Source organism: Urocampus carinirostris, chromosome 3 (genome assembly GCF_059441175.1).
Source record: "Urocampus carinirostris isolate Australia breed hairy pipefish chromosome 3, RoL_Ucar_1.0, whole genome shotgun sequence".
NCBI lineage: Eukaryota > Metazoa > Chordata > Actinopteri > Syngnathiformes > Syngnathidae > Urocampus > Urocampus carinirostris.
The window spans coordinates 35,754,614-35,771,531 of NC_142351.1; the positions used below are offsets into that span (position 1 = coordinate 35,754,614).

General features: G+C 38.1%; 1 protein-coding gene across 2 annotated transcripts in view; it reads left to right on the forward strand.

The window, feature by feature from the left end:
• The first annotated feature begins 991 nt into the window (after positions 1-991).
• Positions 992-16,918, forward strand: part of LOC148369559 (carbohydrate sulfotransferase 11-like) — a 32,774-nt gene continuing 16,847 nt past the window's right edge. Inside the window, exon 1 of one of the 2 annotated variants that reach the window (XM_088331621.1) lies at positions 992-1,525. In XM_088331621.1, coding sequence (XP_088187747.1) covers positions 1,432-1,525 — 94 coding nt within the window. In that variant the 5' untranslated portion in view covers positions 992-1,431. The remainder of the gene's footprint in view (positions 1,526-16,918) is intronic. The other variant, XM_088331620.1, reaches the window with a different exon arrangement.

Sequence of the window (16,918 nt, forward strand, 5' to 3'; positions counted from 1 at the left end):
TTTGGAGGTCCTGGGTTTGATTCCAGCTGTGCGGAGTTTGCATGTTTTCCGTGTGCATGTGTGGGTTTTCTCACCCATTCCAAAACGCAGACACTTCAAATTGTCTAGCACAATTGTGAGTTCCCTGTGATTGGTTGGTAATCTGTCCTGGATGTTCCCTGTCCATTGCCCGATGTCAAATGGGATGGTCTTAAGCAACCTGGCAAACCTAGTGAGTATATAAGGCTCAGAAAATGAATGAACAAAAACTCTAATAAGTAGTGTTTTTCATCAATAGTTTTGGTTATTATTGATCGCTTATATAGCCCTTAATCACAAAGAGTCTCAAAGGGCTGCACAGACCACAGATTATTGCAAACCACAGACTATTATTGCACCATCCACTGATCTAAAACCTACACGAGGGCAAGGAAAAACTCAAAAAGCTTAACATAAGGAAAATGGAGAAACCTTGAGAAAGGACCGCACATAAGGTAATCCCGCTTCCAGGATGACCAGGCTGCAATGGATGTTGCAATAACAAATGATACACAGATATTGTCAATATAAAATATAGGTTATTCATATGCCATAGAATAGAAGTGTGTTCTAAGCTTAGATTTAAACATTTCCACTGAGGTTGTAGATCGAATCTCAGGGGCAAGAGCATTCCACAGCACCGGGGGCGAATGGAGAACGGTCTCGAACCTGGGGATCTCTTCTTGGCTCATGGGATCACTAGTAAACCAGCATTATAATAATTCTCATAATAATGTTAAACATAAAAGAAAAAATATAAACAAAAACATTTCTGAGAGTTATTTCAAACTCTGATGATCACATGAATACAATGAGTGAAGACATTTTATTTGTGTTTACTTAATTTATAAATTAGATTAACATCATAACAATTGCATTTCTCTTTTCTTTTTCATACTCCCAACCCCAAAAACTTGGTTTGGGGTCCTCAATTTGGAACTAAATTAAGATATAGTTTTCCAACGGAGGCGGGGCGGTTTGTGTGGCGTCATCTCCCAGAGCCCCTCTACAGTTTGCCAAGAAGCGGTTCGCAAAACTTCCAACAAACGGTACTACTTTGGCGTTCCTAAAGGTATTTGCTTAGAAAGTTAGTGGTTTTGCCGTTCAGTTTTGTCACAATTGTAGCAAATGTGTTCCAAAAATTGTCTTAGCTCGCCGGCTTTCTCACGGCGTCAGCGCGTTTGAGTCCCTTATGTCCTTCCCTCGCTGGAGGCTCAACAGTTAAAAAGCGCAGCCCACACTTGCCTCAGATGGCTACTCTTAGACTTTCTTCGCCCCATTTCGTCCCCCGTAAGGCTGCGGGCAACTCAGAGAGTCGTTGCTGCTTTCTATGATCGGGGCCGAGGCGAAAGGACAGCGCAAGGGGTCGCGAGGCAGGGCGCCCGCTAGCAGCTGAGGCGGCGGGGCGTCACGATGAAGATGCCCCGCGGAGGACGCCTGTTCCTGGCGACGTGCCTGGGTTCGCTCGTCTTCCTGGTGCTTTACTACCAAAGTATCGGCAAACCCGGTAAGTCACGCCGAAAACTTTATCTGGTACATAGTGTTCTTGTTTCACGCTCAATATAAAATACAAATAGTGCGCAATTTATCTTTAACTAAATTTAAGTTAATGCATTCAAGTTATGGCTAAGTTGGGTGTTTTGGGGTATCTGTTTTATGAAGTGAAGGACAAAGGCCATCTTTGATCCGTTAGACTAGCGTTTCCCATCTTTTGAGCCAAGGCACATTTTAATTCATTCAAAAATCCCGAGGATCACTTCGAAAAAAAATAAACATAAAATCCTGGTGCCATTTTTATGTAACTTGTTCATTTATTTTTGACTTAAATTAACGCATACCTGTCAACCTCAACCAATTCCCCCCTTAAATAAATGATTGCAATTCCCCTCATTCACTACCAATGATGATTAAAGACATTAAAAAATAGTCCCAAAGTAGATGCCAATGACAAATGTAGATGTCAGTTCAACATTTTCTGTTTATGTAGGTTGAATGAAATCCTTAATGGCAATATCCGATATGTTCATCACATTTTCTCATCTCATTAATGCCTTTATTCAACCTATTGCTTGCATCAACAGGCCCCTAGGGTTCTTAGTGTAAGCATAGTTCCGCTCAGGGCTCCAGAACCAGAAGAGCTCAGAGCGGGAACTGTCAAGTCCAGAGACGGAAAACTTCTTTTGGAAAATCAGTTTTTACTGTACAAGGCACTAAAGCCTGGAACGGTTAACCCACTCAACTAAAAGGACGAGTCAAACTGGGTCCTTTTTAAACATAAACTTGAAGACTTCTTAATCAGAGGTCAGACATGTGACCACCTGTAGCCTATGCAATTCTGCTGTTTCATAATTTATGTATTTAGTGTATGTTTATTTCTGTAAAAGCCCTTCTGAGGACAGACATTGAGAATTAGCATTGGCTAAAATGTTTTAGAACTTACTGTTTTAATGGGTACAAAGGGTTGACATCTAATGTAGTCAATGGCACCAGATTTAAAACATTTTTTGATGTCTTCAGTTTCAATGGTATTGAATGAGTTGTAGTAAAAAAAAATTGCCAAACTTTAATCATGCACATTTTCTTCTTAGCCAGCCTCATTAAGTAAAGGTTAAACGTCAATGGCACTAAATTCAGTACTGATTTTCGACGTCTTTAGTCGGCACTGGTAGTGCATGAGTTAAGAAATGATAAACCTTACAAACACAGCACGGCACCTATTTACTCAAAGCAAGACAGTTTGTCCAGCAGTGCGACTTATACTTTGGTGAGACTGAAATGTGAAATTATTCACACGTCATTATATCATTGAGTTTTAAATTGTAATTACTAGTAGTGTATATCACTTCACAAGTCATTTTCACATTAAACCGAAAGCGGCCGCTTTAGGCCTGTGTTGATTTTTAACCTTAACCTTTTGTGTGGGAGACATTTTTAGAAGTGGAAAGAGGAAGTGAAGCGGGTTATTTTTTTGGAGGAGTTGTTTATTACTAAAAGTGACACAGAGGATAAATATTTAATTCGATTTAGTGATTTGAAGTGAATCTGATACTTGGGTTAGCATGTTCCTTATGCTAGAGTTAGTTGAAAAACGTAAATTTTACGTTGTTGCGTGCATGTCTAAGATATGCACGTACGTGTACATTTAGTATACCGTGTTCACTATTTTAGTTTAAAATGTGTTTCAAGATGTATGTTTATGGTGTTGAATTTTATCAAATACATTTCCCCCCAGAATGCTATTTATACTATACTCAGAATGTGACTTAAACATGTTTTTTCCTTCTTAACTAAGAATTTTTTGGCTAGTGAGAAATACTCTGGAGAGACTTATAGTCCGTAAAATACAATACATTGTAATCAGCTACTAGTGACTGAGATGCTCTGGTTTAAAGCCAAAATAGACAAGATGAGATCGATCTAAAAAGCTTAGTTTAAAAAAAAAAATGTATTTCTAAAAAAATGAAGAAAAAAATCTTGCACAAAAATTGTACAGCATATATAGTTTGAAATGATCAAAAACACATATTAGATACGGGGGAAATGTATCAGTTGACAGGTATGTTAACATGTGGTCAAAATGGCAGTATAAAGTTTTTTATTATCATTTTATGGTCAACATAGCTATGTAGGTAACACAAGTTATGTTTTTTCAATCATTTAGCTTTATAGCTATAGTTTTGGAATACTTTGAGTTTCAACCTGTTTTTCAAGTTTTATTTCACATGTGTGTCGTTTTCCTAGAAAAGTAACAAATCCCTAAAACAAGCAATTATAATTTTCTTGTAAAACAAAAAATGTTTTCCTCGGTTTTAACTTTTTCTTCTTTTGTAGTATATGCAAGAATTTTACTTTATTTCATTTATTTTATCATTTTTGTTGTGATAGCTTAAACAGCTTATATTTCCCTGTACTACCTCATGAGCAGATAATTAGCATTAAGCTGCCACCTACTCATATGAATTTATATTACGTTTACTTGGCTGATCAGTGGAAAAAAGCAATGGCATGTTTATGTTTCTGTGGCAGACTAGACAGGGTCTAACAACACACTCGTGTGCCCCAGTACACTGGTTGAATAACACTGGGTTGGACCATTTTAGTACTGTACTACTATCCTATTACTTTTCAAACATTTACTGTAGTTTAAATGCGCAGACATAATTGTTGCATTTTTACACCAACTATTGGTCAGAAAAGCAGCTTGGATTACTTTATACTTGCATATGTTTTTACAGTTAATGTGGTTGTATATCGGGTGGTCCTTTCAATAATGCGATGGTCAGTCAAATTGAAGAAAGTGTTTGTCAAGTATAAATAAGGGCACAGTGGAAAGTAAAACGTTTTGAGACCCCCTACATTCTTCTGCTTCACCCCCCTCGGTTTATTTCCTGGGCTTAGCCGATCTCAAATTTAAGAGGGCAGATATTGCTCCTTTATGGGACAGCAAATTTCCCTGGAAGAAAAATCGTAACCCTTGAGTGTTTCTTTGCTTTTTCCTTTTTTCCTGTAGTAGAGGATACAAGGCAATACAAGGATATTTTCAAGTGCAGGGGTGGTTTCATCTCCTGTCACATAAATCATATTCAACTGTTTTCACCACATTGTTGAATATCTAATGTCAAAAGTATCATCACAAAAAAAGAGAAAACCATAAAAACTTGACTGGATGATTTGGAAGTCAATGGCAACAGCAAAATTGAATCAAATTGACATCAGGCTACATTGTATTTAATGAAAAAAATGCCAGGTTTGTCCATTCAATTGTTACCATTCTGGAGAATTCACAAAGTTCAGTAAGCAAGGCTATTTGTGCGCATAAACTGAATACTTTGGCAATTCGCCAAATTCCTCTCATTACATTTGGTAACTGGCTATGTCACTCACATCTAACGTTCTGAAGTAAAATATAAGTGCATTGTCAATTCCGTCTGCTATACTGAAGTATGTTGTTAAAATGACGAATCATAATAGTTTTTGTCTTCATTTTGGAACTCTCGGTATACTTTGCACTGAAACTGATGACCACAAATTATCAAGTCTCACATATTGTAGCTGCCACTATTTTAACTGTATTTAACATACATGGACATCACTACAGGTTTGCATCAGGTTGCAACATCTCTCTATCTATCTATCTATCTATCTTTCCTCTCTCTTTTTTTTTTCTTTTTTTTTTTTTTTTTCTCTTTCGTGGACCGGCCCATTCAGCAGACTAGACCGGTCCGACATCCAGCTTGACAGCCACCTCAAGTAGTATTCATTGAGGGGCTTTCAACAGAGATTAGGTGCATTGTTTCGAGAGCTAACTTGCACTGTTATCTACGATCACAAAGATGGGTCAAAATTTGCATTTGCTATATAGTCTTTCCGTGCATGCTTGGAAACCCGGCCACCTAGGATAGCTAACCTTTGGCTATTTCTATAAGGGACACCCAAAACCCCAAATCGGGCTGAAATGTGATCATCTGCCTTATGCGCCGAGAAAATTGGAAACACAGTACCATATTTGTGCGATTATGGATCAGCCGATATCGGTGACCAAAATTACTAAACAATAATGGCACTTGGGAATGAATCAGATATGGTAAGAGCAACAAATGCTCACTAGAGGGCGCATGGAACCTGGATTGTTGTAGACAACTGCCTAAATTGGATGCAGATTTCAATAGGGAAATGTGCTTGATCTTATTCACTAGACCACTACGGATACAGACAACACATGTAAAGGCATTAGGTCTTATCTCATTATCCAGTGTTTCCCACTAATGAACGAGGCTGTGGTGCCCCGCCACAGTCTCGTTTGGGACTAACGCAGTTGATGATGAACAGGGTAAGGGCACAACTATAGGTGCTGACATGTGTGCCAAATATGCATAATATTTGGTGTGAACGTAAGGTGCATAATTGTCAAGTAAAGGAGAGTACAAATGTGTGCTCCAAAGGCACCTTTCACTTTAATTTCTTTTGACTAATTGTAGTTATCTTGTAGGTCAAATTGGACCTCAGGAACAGATTGCAAGGAGAACACCTTGCTGTCTGCCCGAGAGTCTCCATAAATGGACCCAGCCCTGAAGTGTTTAATTTTGGAAGAGTTATGGAAATTATCTTTACAAAGCCAAGAAAAATTAAAAATTTAATGGCAGGGTGCTAAATGTGTCAGTAGTGAGTGAATGAACAATGTACTGAATGAGTGTGTGAATGAATTAATGAGTTTGTGTCATGGCCTTTTGCCTTGAGATTACATTTGAAATATTCATGATATGCCTTTGTGTGCTCTTAAGGATGATACCAACCTATTATGTTTATATACAGCCATTTGTATTACATACGGGGGTCTTAAAATGCCCTAAATAGATACACCAGGCTTGAAAATGTACACACACCCTACCCCGAGGGTCAGACCTTCCACCACAGTCTCCTAAAATCCTATGGGAAACTCTGCATTATCACATTATGTTTGGTCACGATACCAAATATGTTGGAGAAAACGAAACATGATTAAGGATTGGTATACATTTTGTTTCCCCTTTTTTCAATTCAAACAAAGCAATGTAAAAAGTTTTGAATATGCGCACCGACTGAATTACTTCCTACAATGCCTTTCGCTTCATTGAGGTCAGAATCTCGTGTTTTACGCAAATATTTTGTGAGTCAGGAATAAATTACTGTTTTCAGTGGTTGACAATATTTTCTGTACCGTGGACCAGTTTAATGCCTGACATTCTTCTTGCGGCGCGACTCATTTACCAGGGTTGGGTAGGGTTACTTTAACTTGATTACTTTCAATTACTTTTGGATTACTCCAATACCAAATATGCAAATAAAAGACAAAAATTAAATATGAATAAAATTACTAAATTTTGTGCAGGCTTGGGGAGTAACGGAACCCATGGAACGGCAAAAATGATGTTGGCAAGCTGTTTGTATTTATTTTCATTTTGTTTCTGTCGCATTTTAGAATAGTTTTGCCTGAGATCGAAGCCAGGAGAGAAAGCTTACCACGTGTTGTGAGTCATAATTGTATTCATATTTAGTTTCTTTTGTCTTTCATTAGCATATTTGGTATTGGAGTAATCCAAAAGTAATTGAAAGTAATCAAGTTAAAGTAACCCTACCCAACCCTGTCAATAATGACATCAAAAAATTAGTACAGTGACTCAAATGGTGTGATAACGAGATGATTCCTAATGCCTTTACATGTCTTGTGAGTATTTTTATTGGTATACTGGATAGGATCTGGCGCACTGCATCCTAAATTATGCAATTGTAATCAAAAATATATTCAAACTGATCAATCATTACACAAATACGAAACTTTTTTATTTGTTGTGCAACCCTAGCCATTCTTGTAGTTTTAAGTCCATGTGCATTACAAGCTGGTGTGACACATATACAGTGTGGAAAAAATATCACAAAAGGCAATTTTTGGGGGTGCATCTTATAATCCGGAGGATGGATGGAGTGAGGAAGGGGGGAAGAGAATGAAGCATAGAGGAATAGCCATGTGGATTGCAAACCAGACACCCAAGCCCATCAGTTGACCCCAAAACATATTACATTAAGCTCTCAATCCTTACACATTTTTCCAGACATATAACTTCATTATGGTGGGTAAAAATAAGCCTCTTTACTATTTTTTTTCTCTCGCAAAAAATGATTGTGTTTTTGCCTCCCCAAAACTATTATAAGAGTTTCATTTGGTTTGTTTTGATTTGGTCAAGCGCAATAACTATGGATCCAAACAACCTTTGCACCTACGGCATGATAAATTTTGTTGATCTTCGGTTTCCTATTTAAGGGTGCCCAATTGATTCTTGACTGGGTGAGGTGCGGTGTGTGCTTGTCACACGCATCGAAAAAAAACTTTTTGTTCTTGTTTATTGATCTTAAACAGCAAGTAGTGTTTCTCATTATTATCTGTCAAAGCTGAAAAATGCATTCCAGTTGCCACAATTTAAACAAAGAATGCCTTCCTGCTCGAATATGCCTTAGGCTAGCGACTAAATCTCAGAAGATCTAGGATACACATAACAGATAGTAAAGTGAGCCATGTAAAAGCTACTAAGTGTAGAGTGTACAGAGTGAGCTTGCTTTTAATGCTATCAAATCCATCTCGTATATTTGTTTAAGTTACGTTTTTTTTTTCCAGACAGAAAAACTTGTCCTTTGAAAATGGAGCTCTCTTATCTTGCTTGCTGAGTTACGACTGGCATTGAACCTTTTTTCAGAATGTGATTCTGATGGGGTAAAAAAAAAAGTTTTTTTTTGGTCCTTCCTTATAGCTGATCCTTGAAAGCTCCTGTTGAACTTTCACTTGTTTGAAAGACTATCTCAGTTCAAACAATCCAGCAGCAAAGTGAGAACCACTTTAATAATAATATTTTATATGTATATTTGTACATACATCTATCCCTCCCTCCATTTTCTTACTGTTTTCGGTTGGTGGGCAGGGGACACAGAGACATGCAAGACACTTGCTTATTCACACTTAAGGACAATTTGGACCGGCCATCCAACCTGACATGCATGTCTTCGGAATGTGGTCGGAAACCGGAGTGCCCGGAGGAAACCCACACAGGCACAGGATGAACATGCAAACTCTGCACGGGTAGACAGTGGTAGCTGGAATTAAACCCTGGACCTCTGTAGCGTTAGGCTGCACACTAACCACCCACCCCGCTGTGATACCCCACATTATATATAATATGTATGTGTATATATATCTATATTGAGGCAAAACCGTAGCTTTGCAAGCCACACCCTTCTGGAAACGTAAATTTCGTTTGTTTCGGTGTTAGGTGCAAGGGAAACCACCTTGAAAACAATTCCAAAAACCAGATTTTGGGATGAGCCTATCAGCATAAAGCGGGTTATTATACCAGGAATCAATGTCAATACAAAAAGCAAACATGTTAGAAATGGCTAGGCTGAAAGCAGTATCAAAAAGTGTAAAAAACGGTGTTTAGTACAGTGATTTTCGGTACACAATTGCTGTTACAGAGGAATCATAAATTGTTCACTTGAGCAGTATTTGCTTTACTTGTACACGCTACAGATTGTTCTTCACCTGCTCGCTGTTGGTAAGCAGGTAGCTTCTGTACCCTCTTGCGAGTATAGGATATGAAAACGGTCTTGTCCATATAGTACATTGAAAATTGCTTGTAAGAAATTATGTCTTAAATTCAGGAAAGTGAAACTAAAATATTCATCTCATTCCTAAATTATCCCACAAAGCTTGAGAAAAATGTGGTGGTTGGCTTGATCAACCTAATGGCTAAGTTTGCCCTGACATGGTGTAGGAATGAGTGGATGTTATTGGAGAGGCAGTCCTTAATGTGACCATTTTCTTCTGTGTTTAAATCCTCCGAGTTTGTTTAAAGGTGAATAAAACAATGTACAACAAACTACAAGCAGATGCTAATATCGGAATCAAAATTAATAATTATCACCATTTTATTCTCATTTATAATTTCCAGTAAATCACATATATCTTATCAGCCAATGTCCCAAATTTTGAATTCAGAACTTTAGCAGCATTTGTCATGCAAGACACCACACACCTGAATAGCCTTAAGTGCACGAAGCCCACGTGGTAGGCATTCAACACCGCACATGCTGCCGGTCTTGTATGGGCTTGTCTGCAATACGCGCTCTCTCTTGTAGCCTCTTTTTTTTAATGAATGTCGATATCACACACTAAGGTAAGCACCTATTTTAAAATTGATTCCTTCAAAACACAAGCAAATAATTGAAGCAGGGGCATACTTGTTTGACACATGTAATTGCTTCTCATGCATGCGTTTTACAGAGAAAATATATAAAAATTGAAAAATCACTTGTTAACTTGAAGTTTTGAATGTGATGTATGCCAATAATCTGAGCGCAGAGACGAGGGGTAGAAAGAAAAATGTACTCGAAAACATCGTTTAAAGGTGCCGTATGAAATTTGGAACTCTTACACGTTGCCACCATATCCTGGCTTCTGTCATCATTGCATCTTTGGTCAAGCTCCCGATGCTACGAGCTAGTATGTGCATTTCTTAGATGTGCTCAAATAAACTCACCTTTTTTCATCTTTCTTTGGGTTGGCGTTTGGACTCTACTTAAAACAGGCCTGTTCCCAGGGAGGAGCATGAAGTAACTCTACATCCCACCCTTTACCCTTTTTTGCTACTACTGTGTTTTGCTCCAAACAGCTTTACTAAAAGTAAGATGAAAGCAGATGGCGCGTTGGGGAATTTTTCTTTTAAAGAGCTCTTTGAACTCAGTTGGGCTCTGTTAACACATGAAAATTGTCTGCTTTCCACTTTTTAACAATACCTCAAACAAAGCACCCCACCTTAAATGCAATTTGTGAAAAATAATGAGATAAACCCAAAATTCAAAAATCTAAAACATTGTTCAAATTAGCAGAGAACACATATAAAAAAAATGTTGCAGGACATGTATTATGAACAACAAGGGTTAAATTATAACAGCAGTGGGCTGATGTTGCTTTCAAGGAAAGAAGGTCAGAGCTTTCTGACGTACCAAATAGTGAGCACAGGAACGCCCTTTAAACTCTGTGTTCCAAGTTGCCAAGTTGGCAAAGAGGGACCCAGACTTTATTGAGTGGTTTCAGGCTGAACTATGTCAACAAGGGCAACCTCCATCAAAAAAGAAAGACCATTATTTCAAAAGACGCTTCATACAAATTCAGATGTATCTGTTTTTAAATGATCTTAATTGAATGTGTCTGTTTGCCATTGGTTCACACACAGTAATTTGGAAAACCAGACTAATAAACAAGTATATCTTTGTTGCAATAAACAGTTTATTATGATCACCTGTCTTTGTTAATTGTATTTTGCCTCAAAGGCACTGACGTCAGAACTGGGACAATTCGAGTTTGATATGCAGCTAACGGGACAACAAGAGATACCTGAACAAGAAATTAGAGCCGATTGGCTGACGAAGAAAATTGGACATCATTTAAAACGTGAAGTGATGAGAATGATAATTGGGAGACTAGAACACGTTTCAAAATCAAATTAACCAAACGAAGCATGCATACCTGCCAAGTACTACGTTTTTGCCGTAATGAGTACGGTTTTCTTGAACCCACTACGGTGTTACGGTTGGATCACAAAAACTACAGGTTTCCCCTTTATAAAAATGTAAAAAATAAAATCGTAAAAACATTCCACCGCAAGATGGAGACAAAGTACAATTTCAGACAAGTCTACTGGCGCTGCAAGAATTGACTCCTTGCCCTGAAGAATTCTCTCGCCGGCGTGATGAGGGGGGCCCTATCGTGGATGCAGTGCCGGAGCTAAGGCTAAGCGGCTAGCGGCGTTATAAGTCTTCTGTATCGTCCGTAATCATGGTAAATATGAACTCTATACCAAATAAGGCCGACAAACTTGCTGTGCTGGTGAAAAACAAAGCGCACAGGAAGTGCTGTTTGCTGTGTTTTACGGAAACGTGGCTCACGTCTAGCATCCCGGACGCTAACGTGGAGCTTCCTGGAGCAACCGGTAGCTACCGGAGCTAACCTCCTCTGCGGGAATCGGAGAGGAGGTGGACTCGCTAACACGAGGTGGTGTATGCCTGGGCACAAAGATTTACAAAAAAAAATAATAATAATATATATATATATATCTCATTAAATGTTTTGTTTCTTATTGTATCAAATATTGAAAAGAAAAGAACTATGAGGATTTTCTATGGCTTTGTTATATTAAATACATTATTGAGCTTTAAAGAACTTTCTTTCGATTTACCCACACCGCAAGACCGTAGCACCCCATTAGCGTTTGTTTTAGCTAGTGACATCTAATGATTTATCACAGGAAATCCTTTATCTGACATGCCCATACTGTCCATCCTTATCGGACACACCCTCCATTGGTGTACAGGAAGCTTGTTGCATATTATTGTTTTGCATCCATTGTGGGACGTCCTGTGTCTATACACCAGGGTGGCTCTCTGGAAAGAAATAGAACCTCTGGTCTACCTTTAAAATAAGTTTGAGTCTACAACATGGAAAGTTGCAAAACCAGGGGTTAATACTGAGTCAGTACTCTCGGGGCTACAGGGAAGTGAAACCAGAGGTTACTACCAGGAAAAGGTAGAACTACTTTATTTCTGTAGCAATTCACTTGTCTGACTTTTGGACAGTGTTCTTTTGAGTTTACTACTATGCAGAGCACTGCAGTTTGCTGTGTGTACTCTTGGAAAATGAAACGATGTTGTAAATGTTTACATGACTCAAATCCAGTCAATTGTGCTAATGTTCTAACATGTCCACCAGAATCACCTTAGGTCACCCAAAGTGCATCCAATTTAGAAAAAAAGTCGGGACCAGAGAAGTTTCTCACTGATGCACCACAGTTTGCTCAGGCTTAGTCCACTCACTTGGTTCTTGTGACATTGATGGATTCCTCCTTCTCAGCTTTAAACGAAAAACATTGGGGCCTTCTGAGTGAGTCAGTTCACCACAGCTAATATTGGCTTGTGGTAGGTACTCACACACAGACACACACAGTAGTATTTGAAACTGTACTTACTTTCAAAAATGTGTCAGTTTGCACAGGACCCATATTAGTGCTTTTAGAACCATTGCTGTGTAATTGAGGGCATAATGGCAACAGTGCTGCTGTCCATGTGATATTTCATGTGTCACTGAGCTCAACAGTCAACACGGTTCTGATTAAAGAATGGTGGGATGCTGCTCTTGCAAGCGTGTTTAAAATACGGACTGGGAATTATTTGGGGCCTGTCCTCTATTTTCAAGGTGGTTACAGCATATCACTGAAACTCTTAACTGTGACTAAACACATTTATGATAGTGTAGAATTTTTTTTTACAATATGCAAAGACACAACTACATTATGTTTGAACATGTGGAACGTTTTCTCTTTTTAAGACTGTGGTGATTTTTATAAGCAATTAGGCTTTTCTCCATTTTATACAATGTCAAGTTTCTGAACAATGTTTCTAGGATTTTGGCTGATGTTTATTAAGTGTTTGAAGTCCTGGCTTTTCACAGTTTTATGAGGGATTTTCTCATCAGGCATATCATGACTTGAAATGATTCCTTTTAATTTAATATTTTAATGCATTAAAAAAATAATGTAATAATGTTTTCATTGTATTTACATTTTTCTGAAATGGGGCCGGTTTGTATGATGGAAGTTTACGCTAACTGTTTCTTTGCAAAAGATAAAATTGTTAATCATTTGCATGCAGTATATAAGAATATAGCGTACTATAGAAAGTTTTAACAAATAACAGAATGCACACTTTTTTCTGAAAATTAGAAAAATCAGGAGGGGAAAACGAAGCAATGTGGATTTTTCTGTTTAAAATATTGATTGTTATAAATATTAACCAGTCGTATTTATACCAAAAGTGTACAATAGTTATTAATGATCACAAACATGTTGTTCGCAGTTTTTTTTTTAAGTAATAAAAAAAAAAATTAAGAACCACCAGCAACCTAAAAATTGTACTCTTAAATGATTCTTAAAAAAACAATTGTGAATCAGAAAATTACATTTATTCACTCTGAAATACCACTTTTCGATATCTGGCAGCTGCGCCTTCCTACTGCACAATTAGTTCTACGCTTGCATGATTTCTTTGAAACCTTTTCCTTATAAAAATAGATTAAAAAAAATCATGGTATATTTAATATGGAGTATGTTAACTTAAATTTAGACTTTAACAGTGTAATCCCATTTACGTTTATTCGAATTACACCGCACTTGTACAAACAGAACTTGTTTCAAAATCAATGATTGCTTGTATAGCATTACCAATAACATTGCTATACTTTTTATAGCTTATTTAACCAATACCATATACACGTGTATTAAAGGGACTGTGTGTAATATTGAGTGCCTCCTAGTGGTACAAAAAACTTTCAATAAAAAAAAAAAAGAACAATTTGATTTGAATATCAGGCAAAAAATACCTGAGCTATCATATTAATTGTAATTTTTATAAAAAGAATCATGGGTCGAGATTTTTTTTTAATTTCTTTTACATAAAAGAAAAAATACTTAAGGTCGCTGCCATGTTTTTTTCTTGACACTTGCTGCTATGCTGTGCTCTGTGGCACTGGTTTTCGTCGCTTTAGACAATATAGTGCCATCTAGTGCTCAAATATTACACTCTGGGGCTTTTACTTAAACAAGCTCAATGTACTGGCAATAAGTTCAATATGCCATTGGCCAGTTGTAATCATAAACACTGCATTACAAAACAGAAAACAAAATGATAAAAGTGTGAGAAAGTCAAGAAAGTAGGCACGCGTGGCACACCCAAAGTCTGAGTGCAAGCCAGCAGGTAACGGTTAACTTGTAGCCATATTTCAGCACAACATGAACGGCACCGTGGAGTGAGCATGCCCTATAATTAAAAGGATCATTTTGAGAGGAAGTGTCTGCACAACTTTATAAAGGATAAACTGGCATAATCTTGTCCGTGTAATTGCAACCACGTGCGGCTTAGAGCATGTGTCTGCCTTCGTTTGAAAGAGGTTGCTTGTTTTGTTGTATGACTTTGATTTCACTCTCATGACCAATACGCACTTACACTGTAGGTGAGGAAACTATTTAACCACAGATCTCTCCATCTTCCTCTTTCAGTATGTGAAATATCAAATAGCATTGCGCAATTAGCAGCTTTTCCTCTGTGCGTGGTCTTGCTAAAATATAATCTTTCTACCTCTCAAAGTAAATGTTTACTAAGTCAATGTCAGACAATGTTCGAAACAATTTATCAAGATCACTGAGGGAAAGCGATTTTTAAACAGAAAAGTCAATTTGCTCAAGAAGGGCCAAGATTTTTTGACGGTTAAGGAATAAAGTAACGGCCCACACATTAGGAAACATTTTTCTCCCACCAATTGTTTTAGGCTAGTGCTGTCTTGTTTAGAATGTCACGTCGGATTAGTGGACACTTGTTTATTCAGAAATAAAGTATCAACACCACTGCCCTGGCCTAAGCACTCAACAGCCTGAACCTTGACACTAAACACCAGCCTGTTAGTGCAGGGGCTCTGCTTTAACCATCTGCCTTGCTTCACTTCCTGGGTCTGAAAGGAAGTTGTGGTTTTCTGGTGTGACAGAACAAATGACGCGGAAACTTAATTAAACTTGAACTTGGAAAACCCCTCCAACTTTTATGTGATTTGCATGCTGACAAGAGATTAAATGTAAACGATTTGCATTTGTCTCAAGACAGATGCATGACCGTATTGCAACCAGATTTTATGAGTTGAGTATTTCATCAAGCTTAAGTGAAACCAAACTGGCCTCTCAGAGTGTATCAAGCTGAACAGGGCAGCAGCTGAAGGAATAAGAATGCCATGTTGCAGATGGAATGTAGTGCACTGAGAGTGGAACCATTTATTTAAACAGGGAGAAAAGGCAAGAATGGATAAACTGATTCAGCCTCATAGTAAAAATAATAATAACATTCAAATCATAATTATCCTCAACTAAAAAAAAAAACAGTTCATTAACTTCACAAATTCTGTTAGGAAAGCTGAGTAATAACGTTTCAGACCTAAAGAGTTAAAACAATTTTATCCGCCAATATTCTGTCATGCGGGGCAGCACGGCGGCGCAGTGGTTAGCGCTTGTGCGGCACAGTTCATGTCATGGGAACCTGTCATGGGTTCAAATCCAGCTCCAGACTTCCTGTGCGGAGTTTGTATGTTCTCCCCGTGCTTGCGTGGGTTTCTTCCGGGCACTCCGGTTTCCTCCCACGTTCCAAAAACATGCAATTCAGGTAAATTGGCCGGTCCAAATTGTCCCTAGGTGTGAATGAGCGAATGAGTTGTCTGTCCCTGTGTGCTCTGCGACTGTCTGGCAACCAGTTCAGGGTGTCCCCTGCCCACTGCCCGGAGATGGCTGGGATGGGCTCCAGCCCCCCCCGTGACCCTAATGAGGATAAGCGGTACGGCTAATGAGATGAGATGAGATTCTGTAATGCACATATTAAAACCAAAATTAAATCTCATGCCTTACGGGACAGTGTTCATTATTTTACTGCCTCCTAGTGGTATGAAACAAAATTCATTTAGAAAAAAATATAAAATTGATTAAAATAGGAGCAGATGAGTTGGCGCATCCGTGGAACCGTTCCGAGGTCTTGGGTTCAAATCCAGCTATAACACACCTATGCATCCTTTAAAAATACATTAAAAAAAACTACAGTCTGACAAACCCTACTCTATGTTTCATCCCAGGTTTGGCTTTTTTAACGAGACACTCTTTACCCCCGCTTTACGACGACTAATAACCAGGGTACGGGTTACAAAGCCTGGTCATTTTTGTACACACAATTTCTTGAATTTGGTGTGCAGATTGGCATCAGGTCATAATTAGCGTCCTGATGGAGGATTAAGTCATCCCAGACCACTGAGTTAATCGTTTTAACTATGGGCCGTCATCAACTGTGTTTGCAACAAATCAGAGCTGAGCTGCAAGAAGCCATTTCTAATGTAATTAATTAGGTGCATTGCAAAAATGAATTTGGAGCCTACTTACAGCTTTGTAAACGAAATCTGCTGAACAACAAGTTATTTTTCGGTGTAATTTACTGGTCTTTGTTTTTTTTGTCAGACTTTTCGGCATCTATTGGTGTGCAACCTTGTTCTTCGGCCATTAATATATGATATATGGCTCCTCAATCACATTAAAACAGCGAGTAAAAAAAAAAAGGCAAAATGACAAAGCCTATCGGCTAATTAAAAGAAGTCTCAGCTAAAATTATTTTTCTTTAGTTGAGTTTTCAATCACACAATAGCCATTTAACGAGTAGTCTTGACTCATATTGACCCTCTTATTAATCACGGTGCATTCACTTGTCCCTTGAAAAGGTGTTGTAATCAAAGAAGAAAAAAAAA